Source organism: Halichoeres trimaculatus, unplaced genomic scaffold, assembly GCF_033239565.1.
Source record: "Halichoeres trimaculatus isolate MK-OKI-2021-1 unplaced genomic scaffold, fHalTri1.1 fHalTri1_scaffold_16, whole genome shotgun sequence".
Classification (NCBI taxonomy): domain Eukaryota; kingdom Metazoa; phylum Chordata; class Actinopteri; order Labriformes; family Labridae; genus Halichoeres; species Halichoeres trimaculatus.
In genome coordinates this window covers 20,679,842-20,695,075 of record NW_027437194.1, presented here as the reverse complement: position 1 = coordinate 20,695,075, position 15,234 = coordinate 20,679,842, and the positions used below count along the sequence as shown (strand labels likewise).

The window sequence follows — 15,234 nt, the reverse complement described above, 5'->3', positions numbered from 1 at the left end:
AAGCGGGAGTAACGCAAAAGTGATCCGCAGTATCGTTACAGTGAATGGTTGGAAAGATGTCCAAGTAAGTATCAAGTAGAAGACACCGACGGAGTGAGCTCTCTTCTAGAAACGTTTGACAATCTTTGTGAAGCCCTGCCCACATCAGCGCCGTAAACAAATATCTGACGTCTTCCTGTGACGGCTAAGCTCTCTGAAGCTAACCAGCTCTGTCGAAGAATTTTCTCCTTGAGACGCTTTTCTGTCGAGGCTAGCCTGAAATTATTACTCGAATGAGTTATCATAGTAAGTTGATTTCAAATTGTTAGTCTGTTAATGTGCTAATGCTCATCGAGTGTCAATAAAGCTAGCTTGCAGCAAGCTAACGCAGGTCTTTTTCCAATAGCATAATAAGAAGAATAGATAAATAATTAAATTAAAGCAATGTCTGGACCAAATGGAGACCCCAACATCTCCGCTGACAATGGTATTATCAACGATGATGATGATTTTGGAGACGAAGAAGGTAAATGGTTGAAGGTTTCATTCATTGTATTCAAGCTAGTGTTAAAGCAAATGACAAATGTCGGTTTATAATAGAACTAAATGTGCTGTACTCATCTTTTTTTTTTTGGTTCCTCACTATATAAATATTTGAAACCATGTTCCTCGAGGCAATTCTCGTAACTTGTGATACAGTGTCACGTCTTGACGTGATGTCACGTGCTTGGTCATTTCGTTTCTTCCTGCAAAGTAACTGCATCTGCTGCACCACACGCCGATGCACTCACCTGCCACTGTATTAGGAACACCTGTCCAACTGCTCCTTAACGTATAACTCTTATCAGCCAATGTAGAAATGGTCAAGACGATCTGCTGCAGTTCAAACCGAGGATCACTGTGGGGAAGAAAGCATGGTTGTTGGTGCCAGACGGGCTGGTCTGAGTTTTTCAGAAACTGTTGATCTACTTGGATTTTCACGCACAACCATCTCTGGGAATTACAGAAAAGCCAGCCAGCCAGCCTGCAGCCAGACCCCTCACATATTAAGATATTTCAAGGGCAGATGTAAGACTAATTTATGAATAAAGACTTTTAAAATGCACTGTCGAACTAGTGTTTAATCTGTACTAGTTATTTAGACTTTAACAGACATATCTAGAGAGTTATTCATAAAGGGGATATGTTTTTTATGATTCAGATGCATTATCCTGCATATAATCTTTGTTTTTGACTGAAAAAAACCCCCAGAAAAAATAACTTGTCTCTATTCCACAGAGTATGAAGCCATCAACTCCATGCTCGATCAGATCAACTCCTATCTAGATGACCTTGAGGAACGCAATGATTCACTGAACGGCAAACTACATGAACTGATGGAGTCAAACAAGCAAGCCCGGCTGGAGTTCAGGGCACAGCTCATGGGTACCCAGGAGGGGAAATGCCCTGCAGATGGGGATCCCCCTTCACTTGAGGAGGCAGATCCAAATAATGAAAACGGGGACAGCAAATGAGGGACAATGTGGGACTGGAACTATCTGAAAGATGACTTAACTCCTGACCTCTCATGATCCCGTGATCTGCCTAGTTCATGTCTGATTATCTGTGAGTTGAAGATGTATTTTGACCTTCGCCTACTTTCCTCCTTTGCTGAACCTTGAGCATATCTAATGAAATCTAAAGACATGGGTGTGAAGATCCAGCGCTGGCATCATCAAAACAAAGACTCTCAAAAAAGGGATCAGTGAAATTTCTGTGTTGTGTGTTGTTTAATTTGGTGTCTACAATCAGTATTTTAAGTTTGAAAGTGTGTATTTCTGTTCATATCCTCCCAAAAAGTGAATAAGCAACATTTCTAATGTGTATTAGAAAAGGTACATGCAGCATGATTCAACATATATACTGATTTCACTGCTCTTTTGTAGTTAGCATAGCTTGAAGAAGTGATGCTGTCCAAATTGTGTTCATTTGTGTTGCTGTAAAGACGAAATCAGTGAAGCAAAGAGAATTAACAGACACTTTAATATAAATTAAAATGACCCCCAAACAAAAAACAAACATCCAAAAATACATTAAACTTCCAGCAGTTAGAAAACGTCACTGTTTGTTCTTCTCATTTTTGTCAGTAGCTGAATAAAAATACAGTAAGAAACATACAGCTTTGTTTGAAATTATATTTTACATTTTCCCTCCTCCTGCTCCAGACCTAAAAGGATCATTCCTCCATCGCGTCTCTTTCCTTTAGACATGTGACAGTCACCGTCATGACTACAAGAGCTGCTACGTGTGTCATCAAACCAGCCATGTGGTTGAAAATACCCTTTTCTGTGAAAAGAAGATGAAATGTTTCCAGAGCAGTCATGTAAAAGAGAAGTGATGCTTTGAATTTATGCCTTGTGACAAAACTTGTTCTTAAAATCAGTTTGCAGAATTAGATTGGTGTTCCTCCTTTTAATAATTCAGCTGTTATTTATCCATCCAGTGTAGTAAAGATAACAAAGGAATGAGAAAAAAAAAGGTTAATTAAAAGGAAACGTGACACTCATTACATAAACAGTGAAAGTTTATGGACTATTTCCTACAAGAAATGTGCACAAATGCTTTTATTTTGAAAGGTTCAGAGCTAAAAGTCAGACTTTTTCTCCTCAGAGGAATTTAAACAACTTTCCAGTCTTTTAATCTTCAAGTAGCAAAAATATTCCTTCACTCACATAATTTAATTTAAAAAAATATGAGAAAACGTTGATAGAGTGCAGACTTTTGTAAATATAGAGACAACTAGGGGAGTACAATTCAGTCTGGTTGTTTTTTCATAGCTACTTTTTGTCTCTTCACATCTGTATTAGGACTTCATCATCCAGAATTTTTATTTCCCCCTTGGTTGAATAGTTTAAAATGTACAGGACCATCAGCGAGAATGCCAAAGCAGCAGACATCAACTTCAACCCAAAATGTTAAAAAGAAAGCAAAAGAGATATGGCAAGTTAAGATAAAATGCCCCTTAACTGAACTGAGCAATCATCAAAAAGACTCAAGCCACTCGAGCACCACTTCAACACTTTTCCCAAAAGAGTTCCCACCTGATAAAAAACTAAATGTTGTTAAATTCTACATTTGATGTCACTAAAAGCATTTGCTACATAGTTAGCAATGTCCAATGTCTCCATCCTCATTTTAATGTGAAAGGGAACAAGCTTTCATCGAGCTAGCTGAAGAATTAGCAGAAGCTAAAAGTTGATCTACCAAAATTTCTGTTCACTGCAGGGTGGGAAATTAACATCATCAGCAAGATAAAGTGATGAAAAAACAACTCTTTAAGGGATCAGAGGCATTAAAATGCACAGTAACTTATATGAAGAGGATAAGAGCAACAACAAAAAAAAGATTAGAGGTGAGGCTTGTTAAAACAAAAACCAACAACAAAAAAGCCTCAAACAGTTTCCATGTTTTCCTTTTTTTTCAGAGGATTTTCGCTATTAGCAGAAGCATTATTGCACCACATGAACACACTTTAACACCATTCATATTCTGCAGAATTACAAAGAATCTGTTCACAGAAATGAAATGATGACCACATTCTTTACCTTTCTTTAGAGCTTTAGCATGCTAACACTTGCTAGCTGGCCCAAATCACAAAGTAAAGCTTAAGCTAGTGGGAGCATCATTGGTCTTGCACATCTTCAGTAGTTTAACAGAAATAATTTTATAATGGTGCCACATGGAACTATAGGGGTTTATAACCTCAGACATTTTTAACCCCCTTGTTTGTGCTGGAGGGAGGGTCAAAAAATTGTGGGGTTCATCCTCTGATGATCATTTTGATTTTATCCTCTTTTTGTTTGTGTTTTTCATTTTTTTAAATATTTGAATGACTCTCTACAAATCAAGTTCCTGTTATAATAATGTCTTTTAAACATCCACATCAGGAAACAACTCGCATTTCATATTATGGTTTGTCTCTGGAGAACTGGTTTCAGGGGCTTTACCTTTCATAAAGAAATGTTAACTTTTCCAGCAGGATGAGTGTTGTTTTCAAAGTTTATATGAAAAAAATACTCAATGGGAATCTAAAGGTGATGCTGTAGCTTGGAATGTCATTCTCTAACACATTCATGGATTTCACTTGTACTGTATTTGAAAGCTGTGAGGTATTAACTTCCCACCCTGAGAGATGTACTCTCACAAGAAGTCATGTTCCACTTTGATTTACCATCAATCAAACCTCCTGGTTTGTTTGTGTTTACGTTCAGTCTAGACTTCCAGACACTGAGAGAGAGGCAGGGCTGTTAGGTTCTTGGTCTCTGTTTAATGAAAGCACCGCTTCACACTCGGACTCATCCTGACCAAAGGTTTCCGTTGTACCTGGTTTGTCTTTTTCCCACATCTCTCAGCGTCTGTTTGTGGCTCTCCCTGACTTGCGTTTCACTGTGTTCTTTGCCTTCCCTGTGCCGCTCTTTTTCCCTGTGGCAGCAGCAGGAGCATCCATCTCCTCCACCTCTTCATCAGCAGGATTCCCTGCCTCTTCATCCGCCTCCTCTCGAGACTCTGCTGGACTCCCCTGAGCCGCAGAGTTCTGCTGTGAAGTGGTCTCTTTCTGCTTGCAGAGAAGGCTGAGTTCATCTCCTAGGCTTATCTCTGCGATGGGCGTGACATCTTGCTCCTCATGCTGCTGGTTTTCTGTCTTCTTGGTTCTTTGCATGGGTTTAATAGATGGTTGTTCTGAGTTTGAGTCTGTCAATAAACCAGAGTCTCCATAAAGGAAATTTTTCTCCAGACACTGTGTGGTGGTTTCTGTTTCTGGACTTAAGCTGCCTGCAACAAGAGGAGATCCTGTGGACGATTTAGCAGCTTCATCCTTTTTGCTCAGGAATTCTTTGTGTTTCTGAGAGAGAGGAAAGCATACGGTAATGTAATGCTGCTAATACCTGCTCAGTAATGTGATGACAGAAAGAAAGAGTAAAGACCTCAGACACAAACCTTGAGGTTCTCAAAGTGCTTCAGTGATTTGCAGTGGCTGTGCAGAGCAGTCGACTCAAAGTGGTAAAACTTGTTGCACAGTCTGCAGATAAAACCTGCAACTGGAACAAAGAAACTGGACCCTGCAGGAAGAGAAAATCCAAAAGGTCACCCAAATGTGTCTTAATGTAGTAATATTGGATTTTACCAGAACATCTGTGCATACCATAGACTGTGTCCGGGTCATACTGCTCTTCACTGGACATGTTCTGCAGAGTCACTTCATTCAGAGAGGACAGGTCATCCTGCACAAGAAAACCAAAAAAAAGAGACATGAAGACCAACTTTAAGCTTCTTATGGTTGTTATTATAATGCAGAAATAGTCATACACAAAGCTTTTTAGTTTCTGGTCTGCTCCTTCTTTCCATCCACCTGTTGCTTTAATATCAGTGCCATAACCTGTTTGTAGTACATGTATAAACTAACTTAAATGATTGTATTACATGAGGTAAAACAGATAAAGAGGTGCATTTTCAAACAGCAGGGCCTCCGTTTATTGGCTGTTACTGTTACTTTGTGACAGTTTCCCTAAAACTTTACTAGAACTTGCTGCTGCCTTTTAGAAAACTTGACTTGGACTCATGACTCAAAAACACTTTGGGCTTGTTTCAGGCTTGTGACCAAAGTCTTGGGACTTAACTTGACTTGGACTCTAGACCAAAGACTTGAAACTTGATTTAGACTTGACTTGCACTTGACTTGAGACTTGACTCATGGCTAAAGACAAACTTGACTTGGACTTGAGACCAAAGACTTAACACATAATTTGGACTCCAAACAGAAGTCTAAGACTTGTCCCTGACTTGTGATCGAAAAGATATAACCTTGACTTGAACTCATCGAAAAACACTTTGGACTTGTATAGGTCTTATGACCACAGACCTGAGACCTTACTTGGACTTGTGACCAAAGTCTTAAAACCTGACTCAGACTTGATACTTAACTCGGACCTGTTACCAGAGACAGGACTTGGGCTCATGACTAAAGACCTGAGACTTCACTTGGACTGGAGACCTGACTAGGTCAATGATCAATTACTTGAGACTAGGCCTGTTGCAATAACAAATTTTGCTAGACTATAATTTTCCAAAATATTATTGCTGATAAACGAAATTATTGTCAATATTATTTTGATTTTTTTTCCTTGATGTAATTATGATAAATGAGATAATAAAGTGAGTACACTATATCAAAAGCAAGAAACTTTAATTTCTTGAGAGTATTTAACTGTAATTAAAAGGTCAGGATCTTTTAAATTAAATAAATTAAACAAAAAATATAATAAATTTAACAAACAAGAAAGAGAAAAAAATACAATGAAAATGAAATGGACTCTCTTTTAGAAAAAAATACATGTCAATGAAAATAATTAATACTAATCAAAAACAATAAACATAGACCCTGTCTCTAAAGAAAAAACGAAACTCCAAAAAAAAAAAAAAAATACAGTAAAAACTATAGCCTAAATAAAAGAGAGTTTATACAGTTCCTGAATTGTTTTTAACATGTACTTCTTCCCAGTCAATCCGTACAGTCTGTCAAACATTTTTAACATTTCTCGTTTTTAACCGTATTGAAGGGCTGCATTTCTTTGGCAATGTAGCTGTCTTTGAGCGCCCACCATTTGGCGCTTTTATTTCTATTTACTTTGCAGACCAAAAGCCTCAGTAAGAGCAGATTGTCAAAGAACAAGGCTCCGCTGCACCTCCCCTTCTTCTTCTTCATCGCCACTATTTTCAAACAAATGCAACATATCAGCTCGTTGGTGTTCATGAGCTCACACTTTGTTCATTGTGATAAAAAACAAAATATTCCCACACTGGGACTGTGGCAGGCGGCTTAAGAACAGTATCTTTCGTGCCATCACTCATATTAGCGTGTGTTTCCTCCTTACCCCTCAGGACGCTCGCTTCAGCTCTCTCCTTGTGTACACGCAGACGAGCAGCCCCGTCTTCACCCCAAAGATCGCATTTTTGACAGATGCTCACTCCGCTATAAAACCGCTAAATCCGCTATAGAACCTATGCACCCCGATGTTAGGAAAGATAGACGTAGTGAGCCATCTTCTCATTCAGCCTCTTTGGTCGAAAGAGATGAGGAAAACAAACATGCATGCACGTGTCAGTTTATCCAGGCTGGCAAACTTACCGAGGACGTTTTTATTTATCGTTCAGTTAATCGATTTATTGATTATCTTGACAGGCCTACTTGAGACAAAGGTTTGGAGCTTGTTCTGGACTCCCGACAGATGTCTGATACTTGTCCCTGACTTATGACCAAAGACTTGACTTGGGCCAGTGACTAGAAACTTGAGACTTGGAGTGGTCACGTGAGGCCTTAAACTTTGACACATAAAAAGTGACTTGTGGAAATCTCTGGCTGTGTCCATCTGGAAAACGACAGCCAGAGTTGTTGTCTCCCATGTCAAACTAAAGCTCACCTACTGTTTAAATGTAAAGTGTATTAAAACAAATAACAAATAACATGCAAATCACCTGTCTCTCAGAGCCGTCTTCTCCTTCATCCCTAAGGGTTTCCTCTCCCTCCTCCACCTCACTGCCCTCCACCTCCTCCAAAGAGAAGCCATCTGTATCCGTGGCGGTAAGGTTGCCCAGCACCTCACACCCCTCCTGCTCCTCCAGCTGAAGAACAGCAGCGATCACACTTGATATCTTTACAAAATCTTTTACTTTAATGGTGCATCTAACAAAGGAACATAAACAGATACCTTCTCCACTTTCTGTCTGTGCTCCTGGGACTGCAAGTGCTCCACAAAGATCTGGGAGGTCCTGAAGTGTTTCTTGCAGACTGTGCAGGAGGAGACTGCTGCTCTGCTAGCCAGCTGAAGAGACATGAAGACTCACATCATTAGTTTTAATTCCTTTACAGCAGGTTCAACCATGCAGTGCACTAACATGAGTGATTACTTTGTGCTCCTTGGTACGACGATGGTCTGTGATGCTACTGGTGAAGTGGGTGTGACAGGTGGCACACCAGTGCTTCTTCTCCGCTTTCTTCTCTCTGCAAACATAAACAAGACTCATGAGGATGATTTTGTCTTTATGGCAAAAAGAATATTTGGTAAAAATGCATGCAGTTTAAACTGACCCGTCTTTGATTGCACCCTGTAGAGACTCCTGCACGCGTGGCAGCAGGGTGACCAGGCATGCATTGCTCATATGTTGGATCTCCATCATCCTCTGCTGGTGGGACATGCTGTTCATATGACTCCTGAAGTTCTGCATGGATAAAACAGCAGCAAAGAGGGAAGACATTTTAAAATTAAAGTAACACTTAGCGGGAGAATGGTTAGATGTATGAACATTGTTGTGTGTGCATGTTCAACCAACCTGCTGATTGTGGCAGGTGATGCCACAGAGGTAGCAGTAGAACTTGTTGGCTCCATCTGCTACACCTTCCTCTCCTTCTTCTTGGTTGTCCAGAGAAGCTAAGGGAGCGTCTTTGACTCCCTGCATTTGTTCCGTGGGTTCCTGCTGGTCGTCTTCACCCACCCTACTGGATGGGAACTGTGCTGACAAACAGCTGTGCACCTGAGACAGGACAGAGGTGTGTTTCTAAACAGAGGGTAAAAAAGTAAAGATAATTCATCTTGTTAGTTCAGCTTCCTTTAAAACACATTGTTTAGAAGATGCCTTGTGTTAACCAAAGACCTCACCTCAGTAGCTCTGCTCTCTTCCAACCCTTCAGCAATATCTGATCCCCCTGTGGAGCCTCCTTCCTCTAGAAGGATGCAGTCTGAGGAGAAAAAGAAAATGAAGAAAAAGCAGGTTTTCATAACAACTCTGTTTAACACGTCATCTCTTTGAACGAATTCTTCTCTGGGTTCTACCTCCAGGTTGGCTGCCGTCTGTGTTGCTGTTACACTCTGAAGAAAGGACTTCCCCGTCTGTATCAGGAATGGTGACAGTTTCAATCACACGCTGCTCTTTGGGCTCATCTGATCTGAGAGAGACACACAAAAAGAGTTTTTATAACTTTGACAAAAACTTCTTGAAATGTTTTCCCCTGAATTTCTGCTCTCTGTGCTGATTTTTTGTTATGAGAACATAAACAATCACTCTTAAAAAAATTGCTACCTCTCACTCCCCTCTGTCCTCTGCTTCTTTACAACAGGCTCTTCAAGTTGCTCTTCAGATGGCTGTGTGGATTCATCTGTTTCTCCCACCCGAACAGCTACTATGGGTTTAAAAAATATAAAAAAGGAAAAATCAAAGTAGGAAGAAAAACTATTTTCCACAGTGTAACAGTGTTTCTCTATGAAGCACTTTTCCCTCTAGTAGTTCAAGTGCTTTGTGTTTATTGAAGATGGAAATTTGTAAGTTATAAGTTACAGTTGCCTTTCAAACTAGAAAACGGACAACTGTCAGTGATCACCATGTCTCAGTGTTACTTTTACAGCTTCTGTACCTGTTTCAGTCTTCTCGCTGGTGTTGCTTGTCACCAGTTGGTCGTCTGAGCTCCCTGCCGCCATCTGCTCACTGTCTCTCTTTCTGTCCGGCTGGCGAGGTGCGTCCTGTACAGAGTGACAAACGGCAGGTTTGAAAATGAGTTTAATAAAGTAAGTATTTGTTTAAGTATTGGTAAAGCAAGTAGCAGCTGTAACAGAAACATAACAAAGTCTAAGATGAAGTAACAGATGTGGAAAAATAAACAAAAGCACATGAAAGAAAAAATTTGACAAAAACAGTCCTTATTGTAAAATTTTGACTAGTTATGACATTAATTGGTGCTACTTATGACCTAAACAAGCTTAAACGATTCTATACTGCAGCTTTTAATGTCCGTAACTGCTGTTAGGGTGGGGCAATTTTCATATAAAATAAATGAAAAATATATATATATATATTTTTTTTTTTGATAATTCAATAGAAGTGTGTTATATTACATAACATAATCTGCACGGAGCTCTGACTAACTTCTCAACCAACAGCTACAGCAACACAGGAGGTGTGCTGTGGCCATTCACGTTGTATCCATAAGTCTGCTCTTTACATTTTTTTTATTAGCAGAAAGGTTAAAGAGCATCAGATAAAATTAACACAGACATATAATAATCACTGAAAGTTGAGGCTGTGCATTTCAGTGGGTTGCTTTGTCCAAACAATCCCTCAAACTAAAAGAAATCATCTTAATCAAAACAGAAATGAGAAAACTAATGCTCTGAAAAAAAACTTTTCTTTGTTGTTGTTTTGTTTTTGTTTTTTACCAGGATTTACTAAAATAACTCCCTGTGACACTACCACTGCCTCTCTTAGAGTAGAATACAGTCAAGCCTATAAGTAGCAGAAGTCTAATGTGGTGTAAAGACATGGACCGATAACCTACACAGTGATTACAGTCATTAAAGTGTGGTAATTACTGTAGTCGTGGTGGAGGGGAAAGAGGAAGATGAGGATGAGGAGGCAGCTGTTGTGGTGTTGTTGTGGTAGCGAGCGTGTGGGTGAAACATGCGAGGGGCTGGAAAGCCCATCATGGGGGTCTTGATGGCCATGCCCATGGGAACCGGCCCCAGCAGAGACGACCGGGCCCCGGCTGCGAAGAACTGACGAAACTGCTGCCCACCCATCCCGTAGCTGCGCATTTTACCTGTAGAAAAGCGGACAGAAAAGTTAGTGTTAAACAAAAGAGTAGAAAAATGACATCAGCTTAATTGTTTAAGGGCTGTTTGAAACTCTAACCCTGCATCTGCTGCATCAGCAGGGCACCCTGCAGCATGGGATTGGGGGCGATGATGGTTGTTTGGGTGGTCTGGCAGAGGTTGACCATCCTTGGAGGAGGCGCTGTCTGCGGAGGGACTGGCATTGCTCTGCATAAAACAGTAACACGTAAACATTTATTTTTATAGACATAACCTGGGTCAAAAGAAATGAACTGTAATATTTCTTCCTATCCTGCTGTAAAAAATAACTAAAAATGCCTGTTTTCCTCAAGTTTTACTTCCACAGTTACAAACAGAAGCTAAACAAGACATTTTTTCCTTGATTATAATGATTATTGAAGTAATCTCTTCTCCATTGTAGCTTTTGTTGCAAGCCAGCTTTAGCTCAGATATTCTTAAAGTGCATTACCACAAGCCGTTTACTCATAAGCTCCTGATTGTCTGAAAACACTGGCCATTAAAGCTTAAAAGTTTAACCTATCACCATAAGGTATAAAGTCTGAGTGGTAGGAAAATGAAATTCATGAAAAAGGTTAGATAAGTTGAAAACAACAATGACCAAATGTCTCAAAAGTAGCGCCAGGAAAGAAACAGTCATTCTCTAAATGAAGAAAATATGAACCATTCTTTTCTTCCTAAATCGAGGTGCAGCCTTTGAATATTCCTAACAGCATCCTCTTTGAAGAGTAGTCGCCATCAGAATCACAGACACACTTTGTAACTGGTTTAAAACGTATCTCTCCACACACCCACTGCACTCAGTTCATCAAACTCAAAACCTCCAAATCCCAACCACCCCATGCCACTAGCAGTGTTCTCCAGGATTTTGTTCTAGGGCCTCTTCTATTTATCATATATCTACTTCCTCTTGATAATAGCTTCTGTGTGTCTAACATCAATTTTCACTGCTCCGTGGATGACAACCTGCTCTGACTCTCCTCAAAACCAACCTCCACTCTACTGCTCAAATAAAATCATGGTTCTCCTCTAACTTTCTGCTTTGTAGGGTTACCTTGAGTGTTTTGAAAGGTTCCTTAAGATAGAATGTGTTACCATCTATCATTACAAAGATGGGATCACAAAAGATGCAAGCATGCTAGGCACTTTCTTTTAACAAGGGTGATTAAAAAAAAGAAAAAACAAAAAGTCCCCATTTAGTATCTTGACAGCATTACAACAAGACATAAATGTTTCAATCAAAATATATGTTTGTCTGCAAAGATGCAACACTGTTATCTTTAACTAGCAGTTTTTCCTCCTACCTACCTTTGGGCAGGATAGATACCAGTTCGTGAAGCAAGTTTCGTTTTAAAAGTTAAATCTGCATGAAAAAGTATGTGATCTAGGCAGTGTGGTAAGAGTTTAACACAAGCAAGACAAATAAATATAAAGTAAACTACTAACGTTTTATCTAACAAAATAAGCCCTTTGAAGTGTAATGCTGCACAGTGCTGCGACCTCAGGGTCTTGCAGTCAGGCATTTGCTTTGGCATCTCATCACAAAGGCCCTGTTTAATCCCCGAGCTCGAGGTGGCAGACTTACCGGGGCGTCTGGTGGTGATGATGGGCGACGTGGTGCCCCGGAGGCGGCGGCTGCGGCGGAGGTGGGGGCGGGGGCTGCTGCTGGAAAAGTTGTTGTAGCTGCCGCAGATGTTGGTGAAACTGCTGCTGCTGCTGTTGCTGCTGCTGCTGCTGATGGATGTGTGGATTAAACATGATGGAGCCTTTATTTCCTCCGTTATGCTGTGAGTTGACAGATGAGCAGCTGTGAGGTGTCAATATTTGGACACCTCCTTTGAATGAAATATTTCTGGATCAGGAGAGATAAAACAGAAATCATGTCAAGCATGTCCTTTATTAAAAAGTAAAACTTTATTCTATAGATATAAATTCAGAAACAGTGCGCACCATGCAGGACAACAGGTCGCTCTTATGTTTCATGATGGCAACTGGCTAGTGCTAGCAGGTAGGCTAACCATATTTCACTTTGCGGTTGCTTCATTCTCTTTAAACCTTTTCCTCTATATTCAGCTCAAAGAACAGACAAGCATTTTGAGCATTTTTTATCACAAATAACAGTAAATATAATTTCAGAGTCACAAAAATAGCAAGATACACCTGCTATAAAATGAACGAAGCTAGCTAACGGTTGCTAGTGCTCAATAATTGAACCCCAAGCTAACTCGAAAATAAACCAACTTCATCTCCTTAAACACCGTATAAATTTAATCTTACAATTAATAAACATGCTTCAACTTACTCCTCAAGGACTGAGGCGACGATGACCGATGGTAATTAGGCTAAAACCATAGCACAGGGTAAAACACTTGCTGTCTCTGCACCGGTGCAACTTGCATAAAGCACAAACCCAAAACATTGAAATGAGCTCAGCCTGTCGCCTCCTGGTGGCTGTCTGGGGCGCTGCAATACGTGTTCTGTGCATAATGAGAAATTTTTATAAACTTTTTTTTATTATTGTGGCACAAAATTACAGTGGACATTTAGCTACTTGAGTAAAAAAATACGATATAAGTTAGAAGTTAACTAAAGTTAAAGAAACCTTGGATCGCTTTTGAGAAGAGGGTTAAAAAAAAAGGGGTCCAGCTCCAAAACCTACTCTGATGATGTTGTGAAAAACACACACAAAAAAAACTAAAAAGAAAGAAAGAAAGAAAGAAAGAAAGAAAGAAAGAAAGAAAAGAAAAGCAACCACAATAAAAAAAACACAAACACAAGAAATGAATTAAAAAAGAGAATGCAAAAGCAAAAAAGACTCTGCAAAAAACAACAACAACAACAGAAAAAATAATTATAAAAAAAGAACAGAGAATGCATCAACAAAACAGATGACATACAAACAAAAAGAAAAGACAACCAATACATTGGTCCTATCAGTAATAACATTTTCTTACGGTGTATCTAGGCATAATGGAGCCTCTTTTGTTTAACGCACAAAGTGCTAAATTCATGGCTGCCAGCTCCTTCCATTAACAGTATAAATGGATTTAAGAGGCCACCAAAATTATTTGTACAATTACCTTTTTTATTCATGGAAAATATTTTGCATAAATTAAAAAAGATTGCATCCTGGGCTAAGATCTATGACCCAAAGCATTCCTTTCTCGAGAAAATTATATAAATATAAAATAAAACAAAACAGAATTGATTAAAATAATGAAACATATAGTGTAAAATGTTGAGTGCCCCCTGTCCCCTTTGCACAATGTTTGCAGATTCAGCACCCTGGACAGCTCCTCAATTTAAAAATGTGGTGTTGCGACTTGAAAATGTATTTTCAAAGTTGTTTTTCTTCCGTCTTTGTACAGGAGGCTCGGTTTTTAATAAGGCAGAAAAAACAAGACATTTCTTGCACTTTAAACAGCTCAACCTGGCATGAAGTGCTGTGAACGCACACCAGTGTCACCACCTAGCGGTGCGTTAAGAAAACTGCAGGGATCTCCTGAGAAAATACAAGAGATCATCCTCCTCCCCCCCTGCGGTGCTCGGTGGAGATGAGTGTTCATGCTCGGTGGTGGAGAGAGTCCTGCTAACTGAGGTGATCAGACACACCGTGGAGACGCAGTCAATGAAGAGGCGAACTGAGGACTGAGCCGGCCTGTGTGCAGTCCAAAATCCACCCTCTGATTGCGAGGGTGACGAGCAGGGAAATAAGATATTAATCCACTCCCTGCCCTGACAAGGAAACAACACTGCAAAGATGGGGAACCGGGGGATGGAGGACCTGATTCCTCTGGTGAACCGCATGCAGGATGCCTTCTCCGCCATCGGGCAAAACGCGAACCTGGACCTGCCGCAGATCGCCGTGGTGGGCGGCCAGAGCGCGGGGAAGAGCTCGGTGCTGGAGAACTTCGTCGGGAAGTAAGTAGCTTTTCCAGGCTTCTGCAATGCACCTCGTTGCGGGCCCAGTGCATCAGTCTTTCATTTTACACTTTACACATCCCACTCCCATCCCCCTTCTCTTGAAGCAGGTTTAAACCCATCACAGGATTCTCTGAGACATGTCCCATGATTTATCTCCGTGTCTTCTTCCATGGACACGACACCAGGGCGAGGAGATTATTTGGTTAGGCCTGTATAAATCCCCGGTGAAGTTTATCTGCTGCCTGCTGCATTATGCATTCACGAAACCTCACATCTCCAGTGAAAAAACTTGGCATAGAGAAAAAAAATATGGAGAAGACAGAATGCGAAGAAAGTTACCAAAGTCTTGGAAATTTGGTGACAATCACACTAAGTCACAGTGGTTTGTCTTTATGGTTCTTTGGTCTAATCTCACAGGTGCAGGGTGGGTTTGGGTGCTGACGTACTGATTTACAGGTACAGTAACAGGCAGGTTGGGTGTTGTTGTCACTATGCAGGCCTCTGGCTGTTCATTTTCTGACAAGGCATGGGTGCAAATAATGCCATGCTACATCAGTGTGAAAATGTCTCAGTCCTGCAATCATGCACAGTTTTCTGTCCGTCAAGGCTGATGACAGTACAAAACAAAACAAGTGGAACAAATCTGATCTGCTGTGCTGCAGTATGACCTTGCAGA

The 15,234-nt window shown here is 40.3% G+C and overlaps 3 protein-coding genes across 7 annotated transcripts in view; 2 read left to right on the top strand and 1 right to left on the bottom strand.

The window, feature by feature from the left end:
• Nucleotides 1-149: 149 nt before the first annotated feature.
• Nucleotides 150-2,079, top strand: bbln (bublin coiled coil protein). The gene is made up of 2 exons (XM_074690298.1): nucleotides 150-505; nucleotides 1,258-2,079. The coding sequence occupies exons 1-2, from the start codon at nucleotides 424-426 to the stop codon at nucleotides 1,491-1,493; spliced, it is 318 nt and encodes a 105-aa protein (XP_074546399.1). The 5' UTR covers nucleotides 150-423; the 3' UTR covers nucleotides 1,494-2,079.
• A 2,287-nt stretch (nucleotides 2,080-4,366) lies between these two features.
• Nucleotides 4,367-13,082, bottom strand: ciz1a (cdkn1a interacting zinc finger protein 1a). Of its 2 annotated transcripts, none has more exons than XM_074690296.1 (16): nucleotides 12,937-13,082; nucleotides 12,220-12,486; nucleotides 10,696-10,823; nucleotides 10,377-10,603; nucleotides 9,425-9,530; nucleotides 9,094-9,193; nucleotides 8,847-8,959; nucleotides 8,673-8,752; nucleotides 8,347-8,571; nucleotides 8,105-8,235; nucleotides 7,924-8,017; nucleotides 7,725-7,838; nucleotides 7,492-7,638; nucleotides 5,162-5,240; nucleotides 4,957-5,078; nucleotides 4,367-4,861 (listed from the first exon to the last, which is right to left on the bottom strand). In XM_074690296.1, the coding sequence occupies exons 2-16, from the start codon at nucleotides 12,390-12,392 to the stop codon at nucleotides 4,367-4,369; spliced, it is 2,334 nt and encodes a 777-aa protein (XP_074546397.1). In that variant the 5' UTR covers nucleotides 12,393-12,486; nucleotides 12,937-13,082. The 2 variants fall into 2 exon arrangements, with proteins under 2 accessions (XP_074546397.1, XP_074546398.1); XM_074690297.1 differs by having other exon boundaries at nucleotides 8,347-8,547.
• A 1,052-nt stretch (nucleotides 13,083-14,134) lies between these two features.
• dnm1a (dynamin 1a) overlaps nucleotides 14,135-15,234 on the top strand; it is a 58,113-nt gene continuing 57,013 nt past the window's right edge. For 2 of the 4 annotated variants that reach the window (XM_074689812.1, XM_074689811.1), the window contains exon 1: nucleotides 14,136-14,555. In XM_074689812.1, coding sequence (XP_074545913.1) covers nucleotides 14,395-14,555 — 161 coding nt within the window. In that variant the 5' untranslated portion in view covers nucleotides 14,136-14,394. Of the gene's footprint in view, nucleotides 14,556-15,234 lie in introns of all 4 variants that reach the window. The other 2 variants (XM_074689815.1, XM_074689810.1) reach the window with 2 other exon arrangements.